The sequence below is a fragment of the Myotis brandtii genome, unplaced genomic scaffold (assembly GCF_000412655.1).
Source record: "Myotis brandtii unplaced genomic scaffold, ASM41265v1 scaffold384, whole genome shotgun sequence".
NCBI lineage: Eukaryota > Metazoa > Chordata > Mammalia > Chiroptera > Vespertilionidae > Myotis > Myotis brandtii.
Window position 1 is genome coordinate 2,527,160 of NW_005364745.1, and position 20,629 is coordinate 2,547,788.

At 39.7% G+C, this 20,629-nt stretch overlaps 1 protein-coding gene across 1 annotated transcript in view; it reads left to right on the forward strand.

The window, feature by feature from the left end:
• The window catches only part of RANBP3L (RAN binding protein 3-like), a 57,059-nt gene that overhangs the window by 1,188 nt on the left and 35,242 nt on the right, over window positions 1-20,629 (forward strand). Inside the window, exons 2-6 of the mRNA XM_014544876.1 lie at window positions 10,355-10,413; window positions 11,203-11,242; window positions 12,432-12,509; window positions 15,227-15,298; window positions 15,616-15,743. Coding sequence (XP_014400362.1) covers window positions 10,355-10,413; window positions 11,203-11,242; window positions 12,432-12,509; window positions 15,227-15,298; window positions 15,616-15,743 — 377 coding nt within the window. The remainder of the gene's footprint in view (window positions 1-10,354; window positions 10,414-11,202; window positions 11,243-12,431; window positions 12,510-15,226; window positions 15,299-15,615; window positions 15,744-20,629) is intronic.

Below are 20,629 nucleotides of genomic sequence, written 5' to 3' on the forward strand. Positions count from 1 at the left end.
GAAATGGGGGGGCGGGGCGGGGGCTGCTGAGAGTGGCTGTGAGTTAGCCTGGGACTCTCTCCCTGTCCTAGTAGTCGTGCACTTCTGACTTCGAGTTTAAGCTTAATTGCGTCTGGCTCTCTGCCGAATTCCTTTGTGGGCAAACAAAACATATTCTTGACTCTTTCCCTTCACGGTCCAGGAACAGCTGGAGTCGGGCAGGGCAAAGGGTGGAGTTTCACCCCGTGGGCACTCGCTCAGACTAAGCCCGCTACCTCGCATCCATCCTCGCCCTCAGGCTTTTTAAAGTTTCAAGTCCACTGTCCAGCCAGCTGGATCGGTCCATGGCAGGCGATTGACATGAACAGGCGGGATGATCCCGCCCATCCATTCTGTCCGGGACAGCAAAGGACACTGGAAAAGTCCGGGTGCTGTCACAGATGACATCAACCCATCCCTCCCCCCCCCCCCAACCTCAATGAAGGATTTCCCCCAGACATTTATAACTTCTCCTCAGTGACCTGTGATGGATCTGGCTATGGGTCAGTTTAGGCTACAAGCTCTCTATTTCTTTTTCCATAGACACAGCTTGGGATTTCAGTGACATGGGGAGTGTTGGCTAAAGGACTGAAACCCCCCCTTCCCAAGGTAGCATCTGTGTGCTAGCATTTGTGTGACCGTGTCAGGCCGCCTCCCTGAATGTGGGCTGATGCTGTACAAGGCTTAGCATAGCGTGGGTAGGAAATACTTCACCTTAAATGAAAACAGAGAAAACTCGTAAGACCGTTCTATGCTATCAGGGCTCGTGTGAATTATTTTGAACTAACTGCTTTGGAACATAAAGTCCTGCATGTGTCTGGGTTTGAGCACAGAACTAAAACATCCCAGCTCCCCTGTCAGTAGGCGACCCGAATTCAGCACAGGGTTCTCGTGTGCTGCTCGTTTTGCTTGAAATATTTAGAGCTGCCTTCCCCCAACTGCTGGTGTAATATTTGTTATATAAGTCTTCCTGGGGGGAGCATAAAGGGGGTGGTAAGAATCATCCGTAAAAATTACCACCCAAAGATGGTTGCTATTAACATTTGAATGTATAGTCTTCTAGCCTTTTCTTCTATGCACATGTATAGATTATTCTATTGTGTGATTTTTAAACAAAAATAGACTTTGTACATGGTGCTCTGTAAACTGCTTTCTAACTTAAAATAGGTCATGAACAAATGCCCACATCTTCATATATTCTCCAACCACCTTATTTGTAACAGTTGTATACTATTCCTTCCTATGGATGTAGCAGAATTCCTTTGGCAATTCCCTACTGTTAGACAGTTCATCGATTACTAATTTTTTTACTCTTACAAACAACACTGTGTCTTAATATAAACTAATGGATAAATCATTGCAGAGATAAAATTGTTTTCGTGGGATACATTCTTAGAGGTGAAATTGCGGGGTCAAAGAATATGCATAGTTTTAACGTTTTGCTTTTTTTTGTGTGGTTTTTTGGCCAGATGGCCCTCTGATCAGCTGTGTAGGAATAGATTCCCAGGAAACCGGGTATTGCTTAAAAAGCTCTTTCCCGACTTTACAAGTAGAAAATAGGATCCCACTGCTGCTTTAATTGAAGGCAGGCTGTCTTGACGGGTTCTCCCTTACTGGCCATATTCAGAGCAGCCTGGAAATACCATTATGATGGCATTCTTCCCAAAACACCAACAAGACTGAAAGTCTGTCTCCTTTCTCAGACTGCAGCTTTGGCCTAGGACAGTGGTTGGCAAACTGCGGCTCGTGAGCCACATGCGGCTCTTTGGCCCCTTGAGTGTGGCTCTTCCACAAAATACCACGTGCGGGCGCACACGTACAGTGTGATTGAAACTTCGTGGCCCATGCGCAGAAGTCGGTTTTCGGCCTGGGCGAGTCTATTTTGAAGAAGTACTGTTGACATTTGGCTCTATTGACTAATGAGTTTGCCGACCACTGGCCGAGGATGTTTAAAAGCAACCATCTTCTTCCACAGCCGAGTCTCGAAATGCCTGCCCACATCAACCACAAGCCATAGAGTTGTGAAGCGCACGGATGCAATCCAGACTGACAGCTGGCTGTTCCAACAAATGCCGCCCAGACACCTGAGTTGACAAGTGAACCTGGGCAGTGTTTGCTAGGCTGCTGAATGGTGTTCCAGTTATGGTCTTGGAGTTTAAAAATATTCATTTGGTGCAGAGGCCCTGATTTTTCCTCTAAGCTATATTCAAACCTCGCTATTATGCAAAGTTCAGAAAAGTCCAAGGAAACAAAGCTATTTGTTTCAGAGTGTGGTCTAGCTTGGATTCATTCACTGAGGCATTCTGGCCTCCCCACAACCAGCCCAAGGTTCCAGCTCTTTTATTTAGCATACCGGCCACGATTAATTGACATTTAATTCTTCAGAGGCATGACCAGATTCAACACATGTATTCTTTCTTTTCTTTTTAAATTAAATTTTAATAAATTTTTATTGATTTTTAGAGTGAGGAGGAGAAGGAGGGGAGAGAGAGAGAAAGAGAGAGAGAGAGAAACAGTGACTTGTCGCTCCACTTACTTATGCATTCATTGGTTGATTCTTATATGTGTCCTGACCAGGGATCGAACCCACAACCTCGGTCAGTATATCAAGACAACTCTCTAACAAACTGAGCTACCAGCCACAGCAACACACACATCTTTTCCAACCCTTCATACTGTATGCTGAAGTGTTTTATGTTAACTGAGGTATTTAATTCTTTCTACCTCGTCACTCATTAAAAAAGTACTTTTGGGTATTCCTATAGATACAAGTCACTTATTCTACAGCAGTTACCGGGACGGTGACTGTGCAGAGCACTGTGTCAGATGCTGGGTATGAAAGTTGAACGAAGCCACCTAAGCGGCGGTTTCTGGTCCACACGGCGTCACCCCTATGGCAGCAGACGCTACGTCAGTTGAGAACAGAAGTCCAGTAGGCTCCTCTCCCCACTCATTGCTGTCTGATAGCTGATTCCGTGACATTTTAAATCCCTTTATCTATGACGTCAATCTGAGATTACATCTATAATGATCTGGCAGATACTTCAAAAAGAAGATATACAGTTGGCCAATGAAGCACATAAAAAATGCTCAACCTAATTAGTTAGTAGGGAAATGAAAAATAAAAGCTACTGTGAAATACCACTTCACAGCCACTAGAATAGCTAAAATTTAAAATACCGATGATATTATGTGTTGAGGAGAAAGTGGAACAACCAGAACTCCTATTCATCGTTGTGAAGTGGTGTGACCACTTTGGAAAAGACCTTCACAGTTTCTTATATAGTTAAATCCATACCTATCCTATGATATAGCAATTCCATTCTTAGGTATTTTCCCAAGAGAAATGAAGATGATAAGTCCACAAAAAGTTGCACAAGAATGCTCACAGCAATGTCATTCCTATGAGTGCCAACATGCAAACAACCGAAATATATGCAAGCAGGTAAAAAATGGATGAGAAAATTGTAGTCTACTCATACACTGGAAAACTACCCAGTAGTAGGAAGGAAGGAATTACTAAATTATGTGACCTCATAGATGAACTCAAATGTGTACACACTTTGGGGATAAAGACAGGAGGTTGACCCTATGGGAAGAAGGACCAAGATCCTGGCACACGTGTAACACACACTCCATGGGCTGGTATGCTCCAGCAATAGCATCCATGCTAGCCTTGCTGATATGCTGTGTTATGAAAGGCCATCTATTGAGGATGCTCTAGACAACTTTCATGGTAGGTTCCACTGGGAGACCTATAAAATCCCTTGCAGAACTATGATTCTATGATTTGCCCATAATTATTTCATTCATGTTGGTGTTGTCTCCTCCTCTGTGTTGTACAAGTTCTTTGAGAGCAGCAAACCAGGTTTATACCATGACCACACCACAGTGCTAACATGTCACTTACAAACAAATCACATTTACAAAGCAGTTTGTCCTATGTCAGACACTGAAGCACTTTTCATGTGTTAGCTCATTTTTTTTACACCAGCCCCATGATGTAGATAATACCTCACAGCTGAGCCAGGATCCTAACCCTAGGAACCTGACACCAGAGTCTGTGCTTTTAACCCATGTTCATTCCTTCTGATGGGGGCACAAAATACATGCTCATTGGTTTGGCTTATATGCATGCATACAAGTCCTTTGGTTGATCTCTCCCCCTTACCCCCACCCTCCCCTACTTTCCCTCTGGGGATTGATAGTCCGATCGCTGTTTCTCTGTACACAAAAAAAACCCCCTAGAAATGCCAGATTTCTTCAAATTGGCAGTTCATTTCCAATGAAAACTTAAAGCAGTGCAAAAAAATTAGAATTGGATTAAAAAGGTCGAGTGTTTTTCCCCTTTTACTTCACATGTTGTGTTTTTTACAACACGCTTGTACACAAACTGCTTAGAGCTTGTGCAGGGATGGCCAGGCCTGGAACAGCCCAGCAGGCTTCATTCATCTTGTGTCTCAAGTTGAACTGGGGCTTTGTGAGGCGGCCCGGAAACTTCCTGTGCGAACCGCCTGCTTCCCTCCAGGGTGCTGGTTATTTCACCTTCTGGTCGGTACAGAGTGTCCCATAAACTAGCAACAAGATGGTCCCTTCACAGTTAATCCTGTCACTGTGTGGCCCTACCACCTCTTTCTGTAAAGACATCCTTCTTATATGTTGGTGGGTAATTTATTGTTTATTTCCTTTCTCTTGCATTTTGACAGAGTTCCTCCGTATTGGTGAGAACCAAGTACAGAACGTTTCATGTTTGTGCTTCCTTCATGAATTGACCCGGATTCCTTTTATATTTTCTGGGCTACACTTTGCCCTTTCTTAAAACTGTCTTAGAACATGTTCATCTAGTTTTGATATTTGTTCTTTTTTCAAAAAACCAAGACTGTGATTCAGAAACTTCGTGTCTCCTCACCTGCTGTGATGTGTCGGTATTTTCTACAGAAGATATCATTTACAGTTGAGACTTTAGATGCTTCAAGTTCTTGTTAAAGAATCTGAGTTCTACAACAAATGTTTTTTATGTAGTTTAGGTTTCCAGGCTAAGTGTTTGCTTCGCAGGAATGACCATTTTAACTAACATTTAATAATCACAAGCAGAGATATTTGCTAAACATTTTTGAAAAGTCAGATTTCAGACATATTATGAAAACAAACTTTTGCATTAGAGAGGAAATCATTTGTGGCTTCACAGCATATCTGAATGATTGATTTCAATATCAACTTCTATATTATTTCAACATCCTTCCTACAGGTATTTCTTTTTAAGTCTTCAGAGTAGCCCTTGACTTCACTTTTCATTGAGTCATAATAACCATAGTTTCTCATTAATAACATCTGAAGGTTTAGTCACTAACCCCAGGAGTCTCCACTGCCATCGTCCTAATCCTGGTCTCAGTGGACAGAAACCTGGGGTTGCTTCTCAGATATGTGTGCAAGTCACCTGGGGAGCCTGTAAATGCAGCTTCTGAATCAGCAGGTCTGGGCGGGGCCTAGGACTCTGCATTTCTAATGAGCTCCCAGTCAGTGTTGCTGGTCTGTCTGGACCACACTTTGAGAGCAAGGATCTCTATAGCTATTTATGGGCCATAGCCTGAATTCAGAAACATCCTGATATTTAAAACAAACAAATGAAAATAATAAGAGAATGGGAGCTCAGGGGAAGTGAGAAGAAAGCTAGGGGTAAGAATAAGGTGATGAGTGAAAGGAAAGAGAAAGACCTCTGAGGAGCAATGAGGCATTTCTTCCAGCCGATGAGAGTCACAGGGTGTCAGCATATGACATAGGACTGGGGACAATGCAGGAGGCAGCCGATCAATGAGCGAGGGCAGGGCACCTCGCTTTTATCCAGTGTCTTCTGTGCAACCTGTAGTCTGACAGAGTGCTATGTGTGTATGCATGTATGTATATGTACATGTGCATATGGGTGTAGATGTCTGGATAGAGAGAGAGATATATGTCTATGTGGGAGACGGATGGATAGAGAGAGATAGGTAGATGGATATTCTGCTTTATTCCAAAAAGGTTTGAAGAGGCAGCTCGACTAGGGGCTCTCACATGCTCACATCTGAGCCACAGGGTCTGTTCTCAGTCCCCGCCTCCTCTTCTGGATCTGCTTTTGGTTCAGTAGATCCTTTCAAACCTCCTCCATTGAGATGATTCCTCAAGAAAACCCTCCAGTTACTTTCCTCGATGAAGTTGGTTTGTTTGTCAGAGACTGAGTGCCAATGAAATAGAGGAGGGACAAGACCTTACCACCCACCCCAGATTTGGGGGAAATTGTGGAACAGGGGGAAAAGGAAATTTATATTTACTATTCACACTTTAGAATCCTGAAGAACTAAGCTCTTACATATCTGCATAAGTTTCTAGCTGAATGCTTGTCTGGAGACTTGGAGGAGTACTTGCAATAAAGGTGAAGGGCAAGAACATGAGATGCCTCTCAAACGTGCATTCTGAACTCAGTGAATCCATCTTGTTCACACCTTTATTTCCATACTAGAGGCCCAGTGTACGAACTCGTGCTTGGGTGGGGTCCCTCAGCCTGGCCAAAGATTGGGGCCAATGGGGCCGTCTTGCTCAGTCTGGGGCAAGGGACCGTAGGAGGTTGGCTGGCCATGGAGGTTGGCTGTGGTAACACACTGACCACCAGGGGGCAGCTCCTGCATTGAGCATCTGCCTCCTGGTGGTCAGTGTGCATCATAGCAACCGGTCAATCGATAGTTCAGTCGTTCAGTCATTCTGTCGCTTAGGCTTTTATATAGATAGATATTTCCATCATTCTGGAATCTGCCAAGAAAGAAGATAGTGGATGCCTGCCTGCTAGGTGGTGCAACTCAAGAAGAAGTCTATTTTGGGCAAGGAGCTTGAGATTTGTCCTTTAATTATGGGTGTCTGACACTATAGTAGGAAGGGATTATTTTTTAAAAGTATATTAGTTCTACTTATTCATATGGTTTGAAGGATCAAATGGTTCTACAAGGTTTTTTGGGGGGTAAAACCAGCAGTCTCCTCCTTGCCCCTTCCTTTGCTCTCTTCTTGGTGCCAACAGTGTACATATTATACATGTAGAACATGATATTTTACAGGTGAGGTTGTATCAGATATCACAGTATGACAAATGGGAGTTAAAATCAATAATTTGTAGGAGGGGCCTGGGTTTAATTAGTGGTTTTGCCACTTACTAGTGCATGACTTCGAGCAAATCCCTTGGAGCCTTCGTTTCTCCACCTGTGCTAGTAAGTAAGCATCTGTAAATATGGTAGAAAGCATATTAACCCACAAAGTGATTAATTAAAGTAGACACGATGATGGGTAAAAGCTCTTCGCCCACTGCTTGCTTCCATTGTGGAGCAGAATGACAGGGGAACTGAGGTTGAGTTATATCAATAGTACACTGTGTCCTTTCTTGTATATAACAGGTACTTAAATATATGTGTGGGATAAATGAACATCTTTCTTCTCATAATGAAGTAGTTTAGAAAACAACCATGAATATTGGGATTCATTAAATGTTATATGAACCTTAAAACAGGCAAAACATCAAAATTAATCCTTAAGTTTTTAAGTTTCTCCTCCCCATTCTTTCATCTTCATTCCTTTTAACAGAAGACTGTATTTTAAATTTTTAATTATTCCATTTGCCTCAAAACATCAGAGATGCAAGATGATCAAAGAAGCAAAGAGTAACCTAGCCAGGTCTCTTCTGGAATTTAGCCTAGCCTCTTAATTATTTCCTCTCTCTCAGTCCTTCCCCCTCTGGCCCCCTTTCCACACAGCAGGCAGAGTGATCTTAAAAAAACAAATGCATATCCCAGTGAATCATTCCACAGAGTAAAATCTCTTACTGGCTTCCCATTTTTTCTTTGAATGAAAACAGAACTCCTGGCTCAGCCTACAAGGCTTCCCAAAGCTCCAACCTGGTCTTTGGCCTCCTCTTGTACCACTGTCCTCTCTCTCACCTTGCAAACTATCTCATACACAGTCATCCATCACTACATATTTGTTAGATAAATGGCTTGAATAATAAATACATTATAAATAATAAAGGATAAAATTTTAAAAATATAATTTCAAGGACCTTGCTTTTATTTTCAAACTAGAGGCCCAGTGCATGGGTAGTGTTCCTAGGCCTGGCTGGCAATCAGGGCTGATCGGGGCCTTCCTTCCCCCAGCTGCCAGCTGTCGGCCGGGGCCTTCCTTCATTCTGTGCTGCCCCCTGGTGGTCAGTTCACATCATAGCGAGCAGTTGAACTCCAGGTTGGTCAAACTCCCGAGGGGACAATTTGCATATTAGCCTTTTATTATATAGGGTTTTCCTACTGGGTCAGGTGCGAAAGCTGGTATGAGCCCAGTGGCTTGATCAATGCTTACTTTGTCTTTGTCTTGGAGCCCAGATAAATGCGTGGGAGAGAGGGAGAAAGTTTAGATGGAAGTGGAGGATAGGAGATTATCTGCTTTCTAACTAATGTGCTGGACCATGTCAGGCTGAGCAGGCAGCTGCCTGAGGCTAATGTACCTTCAATCAGACAATGTGTGCCTGGGTCCTAACACAGTGGCTGGCACACAAAAGATGTGCAATAAATATTTGTTGAATTAACGAATAAAAGGGGCCTTCTTACTTTACCATATGCCTTCCAGGCTGCGAGTAACCCTGTGGGATTCCCTCCTTAATGCTGCCATTAAAGATCGCTTTTGCCCGTGTTTAGCTGACTGTTTTGATAGAAGGAAAGTGATGTAGTTTGTCTTGGCTGAGGCCTAGTCATGCTATTTTAAGAATGACTATCCAGGTCCGGTTGAGAAAAGACCCATTCATTGCTGGTTTTCATAAGTATTCCCCAGCACATCCACAAAGACAGTTTCCTTTCAAAGTCACTGGCGAGCTCCTTTCTTACATCTAAAGTAACTGCTGGAAAGAAGCTTGTTGGAGAAAGAGCAAAGCCTTGAGCTATAGTCTAATGTGGATGGGATTGCCAGTGTGCTATTGCATGTTTTGTGCTGGGGCTCACTTGGCTCCCAGGGCGGCCAGGGCAGTAGCACTTGCAGAAGAAGTGAGTAGTGTACGTCATTGGGCCGAAAGAAGGTACCCAGCTTCACGTGGCCCCAGGAGCTCAGCGAAGGGTCGTCTGGCGGAGTTTGTGACACTCTCTCATGGAGAACATTGTGGGGAGCTGGAGAACCCTTTCTGGCATCTGAAAGGTGTGGTAGTTCCTTGAAACACCCCGGCTAGAGGTATTTATGCAGCCTAGGGGTGCCAGGTGACCTCGGCCTGTATGGCAGCACGGAATGTGGGTAATGGCTTCTGGAAACCTATCAGGGGCAAAGTTCTGAGCTCATATTTGGGCTCCTCAAGAAAGTGTGTCATCAGTTAGCCATGTCGGTTATGAGTTTTGAAATGCGGGTTGGTGGCATGCCACATATTTACTATTTTTTGAGGCTTTTTTGTTTGTTTTATTAAAATGTAATAATTAGATCTAAAAATCCATTTAATCTTCACATAAACTGTGAGGTAAGTACTGTCATAATCTTTCTTTTTTCAGATGAGGAAACGGGTACAGACATATTCAGTTTCCTAAAGCCAATTGGTAGTGAAACTTGTATTTGAACACATGCCTACCTAACTCCAGAGCCCAAGCTCTTAAGAACCATATAATTTTCCCTGAGAATGCTGGAGTGCTGATATTTAAAGCTGTGATCACCCATTTATACCCTAGAGTCAATGAGTTTCTCTCTATTGTCCTACCTAAGATAGAAAAATACAAAAGATTAGTAAGGTTGGTACGGCTGAGGACAAACTTTAGCTACTTTATAACACTAACACTGATTCTTAGTCTAAATATTGGAAGCATTTCTTAGTATATGACTACTCTAGTCAAGGAAATATGGATTATTTCTAGATAATTTTTAAAGCTGGAATGCAGTACATCTATACCTTCAGATCTGATCCAAGGAGGAGTACTATTATCAAATGAGATTTTTCACCCCTTGAAACTTTTTATTCTAAAAGTATAGATGTTAATCACTCTATCTTGGTGGGATTCTGAAGGCAGGGAATTATATTTTGTTTTTCTTAAACCCTTAACACATGTTCTTTTAATGGGATGATCGCTCTATTTGTGGAAATATATTTACTGTCACTTTCCCCCAAGTATTTATTTCTGTAATTAACTATTAAAATTATTTATAAATATTCCATTTATAGCATCCATGTAAAACGGTTTGGATTTTACCCAAAGGCAGAAAGAAAATACAAATAAATAAACAAAATCTTCAAATATTTTTAGTTGGTATTAGAAATGTCAAAATATGGTTTTATTTCTTTTCTGTTCTTTTTATTTTACAGAAAAATCTGTCATTGCTCAACCAATATTTGTTTTTGAAAAGAGAGAGCAATCTTTTAAGGTAAGATCAAGTGACTTTTTTTGTTTGATTTTTACTTTGACAAAGAAAATTTTATTGAAAGAAGCTAGCTACACTAAATGATATATCCCTGCTGAATAAGTTTATTTTCTTATTCTTCACTTACAGAGTAGTGCCTCCAGAATATTTATATAGTAGGGATTTACCGACAGCAATTTAGCTGCAATGGGAAGCCAGTGCCTTGTCTTGAATTTCCACTAAATTATACTTTTTTTTGGAGTGACTTGGGTGGGAGGAACTGAAAGAGATCAGAAGGGCTAAGGCTCCTCCAGTCCAGCCTGACACGGAGTATTAAATAAGTTGTAAACTGCGGTATTTGATTTAAAAAGGGATCTGAAGGACCCTATCTTTTTTATCAGCATCATACTTGCTTCAAAAGACAAACAGTATTCTCACTTTATCTCAGTTAGTATTTCCTTGTTATTCATTCTTGCTTATGCAGGTAATGTACATCACTACCCCCAAAGTTAACTAACTAAGGAAATCTTAACCCCCAAGCCCTTGTTGAAAAACCAGATTCACGGGCCCCAGCCCAGGTCAGCCACTCAGAACCCTGAGTCGAAGTTTCAGAAGCTCCCAGGGGTTCTGCATCACTGGAAAGTGGGCCCGCTCTGCCGGACTTGGCTTGCTCTTGAATGCATGCTCATGAGTAAGGTGAGCAGCTGTGTCCTGGCCTCGCCCAAGAGACCTGGCTGTGGAGAATTCTCTTAGGAAGCGACAGGGGAGAAGTCTGGTGTGAGAACTCTCACTGGCAGCTTCCTTTCCTTCCAGAGGCCTGCGGAGGAAACCCTGCACGAAGCAGCGCAACCTGGTAACGATTTAAACCTTGTATTTCAAAACCAACCTTTAGACAAAGAACATACTAGTAAGCAGGCACAAGCATGTTGGCATGTGGCACAGACTACGTAAAACTTGACGGTTTTTCTTTTGTTTAAACATGAAAGTGTTATGTGCTCACACAGAATAGGGTATACAGATGTCGTGTTATAAAATGGCACACTGGAACTTTATATCATGTTATTAACTGATGCTATCCCAATAAATTTAATTTAAAAAGATTTCAACAGGAAAATGTAGTTCAAACTGCATTAAAAACTCAAAATGAAAAAATATTTTATTAAAACATGAGAAATAAATTCTTTAAAACAAAGAAAGCCTGAGGAGAAAATCCAGATTAAAGGAGACAGAAGACTTGTGACAATCAAATGCTATCTATGATTCTGGGCTGAATCCTGCACTGGGTGGAAAATGTTACAAAGGACATTATTAGTCAATGGACAAAATTATGGTTGGTGGGTTAGTTCAGAATATTGTATGTTATGTTAAATTTCTTGAAGTTGATCATCATACTGGGATAATATGAGAGATTTTCTTATTCTAAGGTAATGAACATTGAAATATTTAGGTGTAAGGGACATAAAACACACAGTTTAATCTGAAGTGATTCAGCAAAATATGTATGTAAATCGAGAATGATAAATCAAATGAGTCAAAATGTTTACAGCTGCTGAATCTGATTGAAGGGCAGGCATATGAGAATCCTTTGTACTATTTTTACAACTTTTCTGTAAATTTGAAAATATTTTCAAATTAAAATAAAATTAAAAACAAAGAAACAAACAAGAAAGTAGACGGGCTGTTGTTTTGAGAGATGACATGAGGGTCCCTGAAATCAGTGATGTTAGCAACTCTAAAATCCCATGATTCTCTACTGCCTTTGTTTCAACGTACCAAAAACATTCTCCATACAGTCTCAGAATTCATATGCAATTTCTTGCTGAAACTACTGTGTCTGATAGTTTCACAACTGATGATATGACTATCAGGTCATAATCACCTAGCTATTAACCCCAGTATTTAAAATTGTGCTTCAGGAGTTAACGTGTTATCCAATGATAATTTGTATAGACAAAAGGAAATTCTATTTGTCCCCCATATCATCAGTTGAGGATAATTTGTTATTGCAAGCAATTTTACCCTTCACATTGAATTTCTTGCAGAATGTAATGGTTTTTCAAGAAAGCGCATACGGTCTTCATCTTTTTCTTTGCAAACTACAGATTCTCAGTCCCAAGGAGGTAGGTATAGTGTAGACTGTGAGTGTTTCTCTGTTATGTTTAGTCTGAGTATAAAATTTCTAAGAAACTTTTCAAATGGATAATTTTAAAAGTCTACCCACTGGATAGGTCTTATAATATATGGTTATATGAAAATAGCAGATTGTTTTCATATAACCAACCATACAGTGAGTGCATCCAATTGGCCAACATTGAAAAAAGACTGAAAGGACGGAAGCCACAGTGGTAGAAATGGTTATTTCAGGTAATGGGATTATGAGTGGTTTGGTTTTTTAGCTCCCTCTTTGTATTTTGCTATGTTTACAAAGTTTCTGCTTTAAGTATGTATTAGTTTTTGTAGGGAAAACAGCCATTTTCTCGTAAGCAACCACCTACTTAAATAAAAGATGTCCACCTTTTAAAAAGACACTTTGTTCTAAGAATGTCATCATATAGTGCTGTATTCTGAATAATCAGTGACTGAGTTTGCCTCTCTTCCACACTCAGCGCACTCCATTGATTCCTTTTAGAGTTGATTGCATTGCTCTCTGCCTTGTAATACAGCTGTTTATACTATATCTGTCTCCTCCACTGTAAGTTCCTTGAGATCATCGTCATGCCTGATAGAGTATCTTAAACCCGGTGAGCACTCAAAGAGTTTCTAGAACCTTGAGCCTGTCACGCTGACCTTTCCAAATCCATTCTCCTTAATGATGATCTTTCTTTCTCAGCTGCTATAAAATACTGACATTTTAGTGGCAAACAAAGTAGAGGTCTTAAAGTATGAATGGAAGAATACCTTAAGAACTTTACAAATCCAGACAATATATCTGTTTATTTTCGGTAGAAAGTTTGAACTTGATGATTTTTTTAAGGATTTTATGTTTAAGATAGCAATATACTGTATACGGCACCCCTATAAAAGAACTTGCTTTATTTTACTTACTATTTTCCATGTATATGGTTTATAATACATACTAGAGGCTCAGTGCACGACATTCGTGCACTGGATGGAGGTCCCTTAGTCCAGCCTGCACCCTCTCACAGTCCAAGACCCCTCGGGGGATGTCTGCCTGCTGGCTTAGGCTCGAGCAGGCCTGAACTGGCAGGTGGACATCCCCTGAGGGGTCCTTAGCGCTGCTGCGGAGGCGGGAGAGGCTCCTGCCACCACCACTGTGCTCGTCAGCTGTGAGCTTGGCTTCTGGCTGAGCGGCCCGCCCCCTGTGGGAGCGCACTGACCACCAGGGGGCAGCTTCTGCGTTGAGCGTCTGCCCCCTGGTGGTCAGTGCACATCATAATGACTGGTTGTTTGATTTGCATGTTAGGGTTTTATTATATAGGATAGTTGTATATACAAAACATACAACTATTCTTTAGATTCTTATTCTAAAGTTTATGCTTTAGATTTATATTTTAAAGTTTAGAATATTAATTCTTTTGTACTTTTCATTAATTAAAACAGTACTTCCTTTTTATTTGAAATTTATATTGCTTTGCTAAGCATTATAAAAACTATTTTATTTTAATTAAAGATTTGAAATGGTTGGAACATTTTCTACATTAAAATTATGATTTATATTCTTGGGTGTTTTTGTTTCTATTGAACAACCAACTGCCTTTTCCAAGTTAAGCTTGCCACTAGAAATAAAAACACACACACACTATTCACTTTCTTTTCACTGATCCTCATGTACCTGGGAACCACCACATATTCAAATTAGTGAATTTATATTCTTATTAAGAATTCCAAGCATTACTGAGCAACAGTATGTCAGACACCTTTCAGATACAGAAGAGATGCTTCTAACTCAGCAGGTCCCTCTAAGCCTCACTGACACCTTACAGACATTAAGAGGAATGGGGTCCTAATCTCAAAGGGATGGCTTTGAGTTATCGAGATAACTGCTTTAATTCTTCTTATTTTAATCAGACCAAAAAAGTCAGCTACACAAAAAGGAAAGAATGAATAAAGAAACCTTCATATCAGTAAGCACTATTCCTTTGTATGTAGTGCAGAATATTGGTGGTATTGCAACGGAGAAAAATTGCATAATTTTATATGGTCAATTCATTGTTGCTTTTCAAGAATGAAGATAATAAATACCATTTAATTGAATTTTGAATTACAGAAGCAATTCTACCCCCAATTTGGAGCAGGTTATAATACTTTGAAAAAGCAATTCTTATTCTTTTCTCATCTCCATTACTCAAATGCTCCAAGGCTTCTGTTTCTGCAACCAGGAGGTGATCAATTTGAAATGTCTAGTAATTCTGTACTTGTAGCCACCATCACAGTCTTAGCCCACAAGCGCACTTCCTAGGAAAATAACATATCACAATGGTTTCACTTCTGTCTTTAGGTATTATTAGAGTAGGGAGAGGGACAGAATTTGCTAACAATTTTTTAGCATTCTATAAGGGTTCTTTATCAATTTAGATTTTATAATCTGTAGAATTTGCCTCAGTATTCCATTTCATGATTCTAAAGTTGGCCTATTCTGTTAATGACCTAATTGTCACTTACATTTATGAGAGGAAACAGAACTATGTAGCACAACTCATCCTGCCACCACGCATTTTTAGCAGTCAGCGCTCTCCTGTGCACTGCCTCCTACTCTATTAGTGCGGACACTGACATCTACTGGTGAGTTCCATGCGAGACTGTTAGGACCCAAATCATACAGAAATGGACCCACTCTCCTAGACTTAATTTTTTCTAAATATTTTTTTTCTTACAGTGAAGAAAAACAATGTTTTTATGACACCATCTCTTGTGCAAAGGAGTGTTGACATGAACAGTGCAGAACAAAGTATGTGGTTTCTCTATTATGAAAACCTCAGAAATTACATTTTACCATCTATATTTTAATCTGCGTGTGTGTGTGTTGGGGGGATGGAGGTAAGGCTGAGTGACAAAACATGAAAGAATGTATTTGATAAGCCAGGTCCCATGGCCAAAATAAATACTTATTGGGTAAAATCTTGGCTGGAAGTAAGTACTGAGCAATTCACTGGCTATTTTGACTTTGATTAGTTAATCATAATCATTAAAATAGTCAAAAAATATGGAGGAAGAAGTATTTCATTCACTTAAGATATATTGACTCTTTAATTCTGTTCCATTAAGGTCCTTTGAAACATTCTGAACATGTCCTAAGACCTGCTATTTTGCAGCCACCTCGAGCTCAAAGGTGTGAAAAAGTAAGACACCATGCATCGGAACACTGCAAGACTAAAGAACAAACAAAAAATAAGGTAAGAAAACTCTGCCGTGGTAGGACTGACCTCAGTCCCTCCTCCGTCCATTAGTAGGTGGCTGTGGGCCCCACACCAGTCATGAGCATTAGGAGGCATTAGGGGTCCTCTGAGCTTTATGTTGTTGCGGAATCAGCTGCAGAGCTGGAGAACACCTGGCCTAGATAGTGAAGAGCCCTCAGTGACCTCATTCCACATGCCCTCTTACGTAGGAGAGCTGTTCCCAGGACCAAGTGTTGTGATCTCTCCGAAGCTGCAAAACTGAGTCCTACAGGACGGAAAACCTTGTGGTCTTGTTCCCGTGCCCTGAGCTCATGTGAGAATAGGGAAAGCAATGAGGTGCCAGGGGCTGGGAGTCAGAAGTCAAACGTAGGACAGGGATTTCTGCTTCCCCAACTGCTTGCCATCCTAGCGCGGCTTTGCTGGTTTAGGTCACACCAGGGACCCACTCAGACCCCTTTTCATGGATAACAGGAACAGGGAACTACCTGCACAGTGTAGCTGGGGGGGTGGGAGGGGGGCGTTGGGAAGCCTCTGGAGATGACAAGAATTCTCTCTTCCATTGTGATACGTTATTTTCCGAGGAAGTGCGCTTGTGGGCTAAGGACTGTTGTGGGTGGCTGAATCAGGCTTCATGGGCCTTTTAAAGGAATACTCATTTGGCTCAGGCCATGCAGATAGCGGTTTGGGACAGTCTCTTGCTGTAGTTCTAGCTGTTTCCTTCAGAAGCAGGCACTTCAGAGGAATGAGACACAAGATGGAATTTAAGAGTTAATTCCATCAGTCATTTATTCCAGCTAAACTATTGAGGGTTGGTCTACCTCATTTTGTTTTGTTTTTCCTTACTGAACATAAGGATAGCAACACATGGAGTGTTAAAAATACCAGTGAGTTCATTAATTCAATGAAAAGAAATCAAGTTGGTTGTAATCCTACCTCTGCTGCTATCTATGTTTGCATTCTTGGAAAAAGCACCCAACTTTTCCTTTCTATTAGTGAAGTGAGGGAGTTGAACTTAGTCAACATTTGCCAACATTTTTATATTTCTAAATCTTTTTTTTTGGTAAAATATGATTTCATGAGACCCATTGTGAATTAAAAAAAAACATTTTATTATTTTTGCATGGTTTGTGATGTGATTTTTAAGTAACATGTTTTAAATCTTAAATCAGTATATTATTAAAAGTTTTCATTTCTAATAATCATTACATATTATTTAAAAGCTTTTATTTATTTACAAAGTGATGCATGTTAATTTTTTAAAAGTTTATAAGAAGTCCTGACCGTTTTGGCTCAGAGGATAGAGCGTCGGCCTACGGACTGAAGAGTCCCAGGTTCTATTCTGGTCAGGGGCATGTCCCTTGGTTGCGCGCACATCCCTAGTAGGGGGTGTGCAGGAGGCAGCTGATTGATGTTTCTCTCATCGATGTTTCTAACTCTCTATCCTTCTCCCTTCCTCTCTGTAAAAAATCAATAAAATATATTTTTTAAAAAGTTTATAAGAAAAAATGTGTTGACTAATTCTAAAATGTTATTATATTACATTTGATTTTGTAACAGCATTACTATAAATTATAGATTAAAATTTTTATTACATGTTATGATATCAAAAATAGATTAATATTTCTTCTTCGGCATGTTATTTAAAATCTTAATTGCATATTTAAATAATAAAATATAATACGTTTCTTGCATTTTCTTCCTAAGTGATTAAGCATAAGGGAAATTTTCAGGCTATTGTTTGTAAACATTTCTATTTGAACAACTCGTGAAGGTTATAAATAGAACTTACTCTTCATTAGTGAAAAGCCTAATTGGATATGCCCATCATTTTCGATTTAATGATGATCTTTTAACATCTAAAGAAAAGCTAAATGCTATGTAAGAATTCTGACAAAATAGATGTAATTTATAAATCTAGTGAAAATTATTTCTAGGTGAATTTTATAGAACCATTATTTTCATGTTCCTTATTAACTTGTATATCAAAATCAGAAAAATTTTTATACATCTTGTCATTAATCAGTGGTCACTTATTGTGTATAATTTAAACCATATATGCCTAATAAAAACTATTTTAAGCAACGTAAGAGTAAAATCTATGATTTTGGCTGAGTGATGAATCCTCTGCATGACTGCGTCATGAGCATATATTTTGATTGTTGCTAACCAATGACGCATATTCTCTTGATACATACTTCTCAGCTCTCAAATTCTATTATAATAGGGAACTACTCAAAATTATTTCTATTGGTTGATATAAGATTAAAGTAGAAACAGACCCCATCTGCCTTTATTTTATTCATTTATTTGTTTGATGGAAATATTTATTTTTTAATTTTTTTATTTTTATTTATTTCAGAGAGGAAGGGAGAGGGAGAGAGAGATAGAAACATCAATGATGAGACACAATTGTTGATTGGCTGCCTCCTGCATGCCTTACACTGGAGATTTATTTTTTAATATATTTTTACTAGAGGCCCGATGCACGAAATTCGTGCAAGAGTAGGCCTTCCTTCCCCCGGCTGCCAGCACCAGCTTCCCTCTGGCACCCAGGATCTGGGCTTCCTTCTCAGCCCTGGCTTTGTCCGGAAGGTCGTCTGGAAGGACATCTGGTCTAATTAGCATATTACACTTTTATTATTATAGATTGATTTCCGAGAGGAAGGGAGAGATAGAAACATCAATGATGAGAGAGAATCATTGATCGGCTGCGTCCTGCACGCCTCACATTGGGGATTGAGCCTGCAACTCGGGCATGTGCCCTGACCAAGACTCAAACCATGACCTCCTGGTTCATAAGTCAAAGCTCAACTATTGAGCCATGCTGGCCAGGCCCACCTGCTTTTAAAGACATGAACTCCCTACCACATCTCTGGTAGGGGAAGGAAGGTGTCCACAAAACATTGAAGACACTAGATCTGATCTTTCTAGGGTTCCTTCCAGTTCTAAAAGTGCCCACTCCTTCATTTATATATTAACACTTATGTACATATGCACATTTCTATTGATTAAGTTACCAGTCCAATGTTCCTAGGTGAAGAGGTGGAGTTTCCTCCCATACAGATTGGATGGTGGTGATGGTGAAGCTCTTAGTTGCTTCCAGGGATTAAATAAACCTGAAAGATAGATTTACTAACCTAGAAATGAGAATTAACTCCACTTAGCTAAAAAAGGAACCAAAGAAGTGGGATTTCTGAAATATTAGGACCAAGCGTATAGTCTCTGGTGTCAGACAGACCCAGCCTCAAACATCAGCTCCACTCCTGGTTGTCCAGGCCTCGCCAAGTTATTTGAACGCGTTAGGTTAGTTCACACATCTGGGAAATGTGGATAATAAATAATAGGTGTACAAAGTGTATGGAGTTGTTGTGAACAGAAAATGAGATAGTGTACATATAATGCTCAGGGCAGTACTTGAATACAGCAAATTTTCAATATATTTAACTATAACTATTATTTCCTTGTCTGATGCCACCATAGGAAGCAATTTAAATGAACTTTTTGATGGATTTCTTTTCGTTCAGATTTCTGAGAAGAACTCCTCTTTGCTAAGTGAAAATATGCTAAGTGCTGGAATTTCAATCCAGCTGTCTACCAACCAGATTCTTTTGGGTGCTGCATCAGTAGGGTGAGTGCTGTTCCTTCATTGTTGCTTTCTTCTATCGTTATAACCATTTACAGAAAATAATTTTCTGACATCATAGAGATAAATTGTCAATATTTATGTTTGAAAGAAGACTTTATAAAGAACACAGTTTAAAATGATTTTCGAAATGTCTCTAATATTGTAATATCATTAATATTGGAATATTACTAGGCCATAAAAAAGAATGAAATCTTACTATTTGTGAAGCATGGATGAACCTAAAGGGTATTATGCTAAATGAAATAAGTCAGTCAGAAAAAAGACAAATACCATATGATGTCAACTATGTGTGGAATCTAAAGAACAATATAAATGAATAAACAAAACAGAAACAGATTCATAGTTACAGAGAACAAACCGATGGCTGCCAGAGGGGAGGGGAGTTGGGGGATGAGTGAAAAAGGTGAAGGGATTGAGAAGCACAGATTGGTAGTTACAAATCAGTCATGGGGATGTAAAGTACAGCATAGAGAATATAGTCAATAATATTGTAATAACTATGTATGGTGCCAGGTGGGTACTGGAGATATCAGGAGGAACACTTTGTAAAGTATATTATTGTCTAATTACTATGCTGTACACCTGAAACTAGTACAAAATAATATTAAATGTAAACTATAACTGAAAAAAAATTTTAAGTTAAAAAATGTAAAAAATAAGTCAATCGTTGATGAAAGGAGGGAAAAAAGCAATAGTTGTAGCAAAAAGAAGCTATTAAACACCCACACATACATAAATAAAATAGCAAATGCTTCTTTCTTTTTTTTAGATGTCAACCAAATGAAGATAAGTATTCTTTTAAAAGCTGCAGTTCTGACTTCGTTTTTGGAGAAAACATGGTAGAAAGAGTTTTGGTAAGATTTTGGCAAATGTTTCTCTTATTATGTAGAGAGCTGTCACTTCAAATTTCTGAAGACAAATTAATTAAAACAATGTTACATTGGAGCACACTCTTTAACTCCCGGGTTCAAAGGCACGTTTTCTTAACTGGGAAGAGTCCCCTGGGAAGCTAGTTTTGGTTGTTAGAATAATAGACAGGAACCCACAGAGGAAGAGAATTGTATAATTATAACATTATTACTGATGAGAAATATTAAATAGTTCTTGACTCGCGTTAACCCAAAGGTACCCAAGGAAATCCCTATTACCTGCAATAGTTAGATAAGCTCAACTGGTAATGACATCTTAATATCGTTTTTCAATAGCATTTTTTTGGTAATAAGATGTATTTAAAATT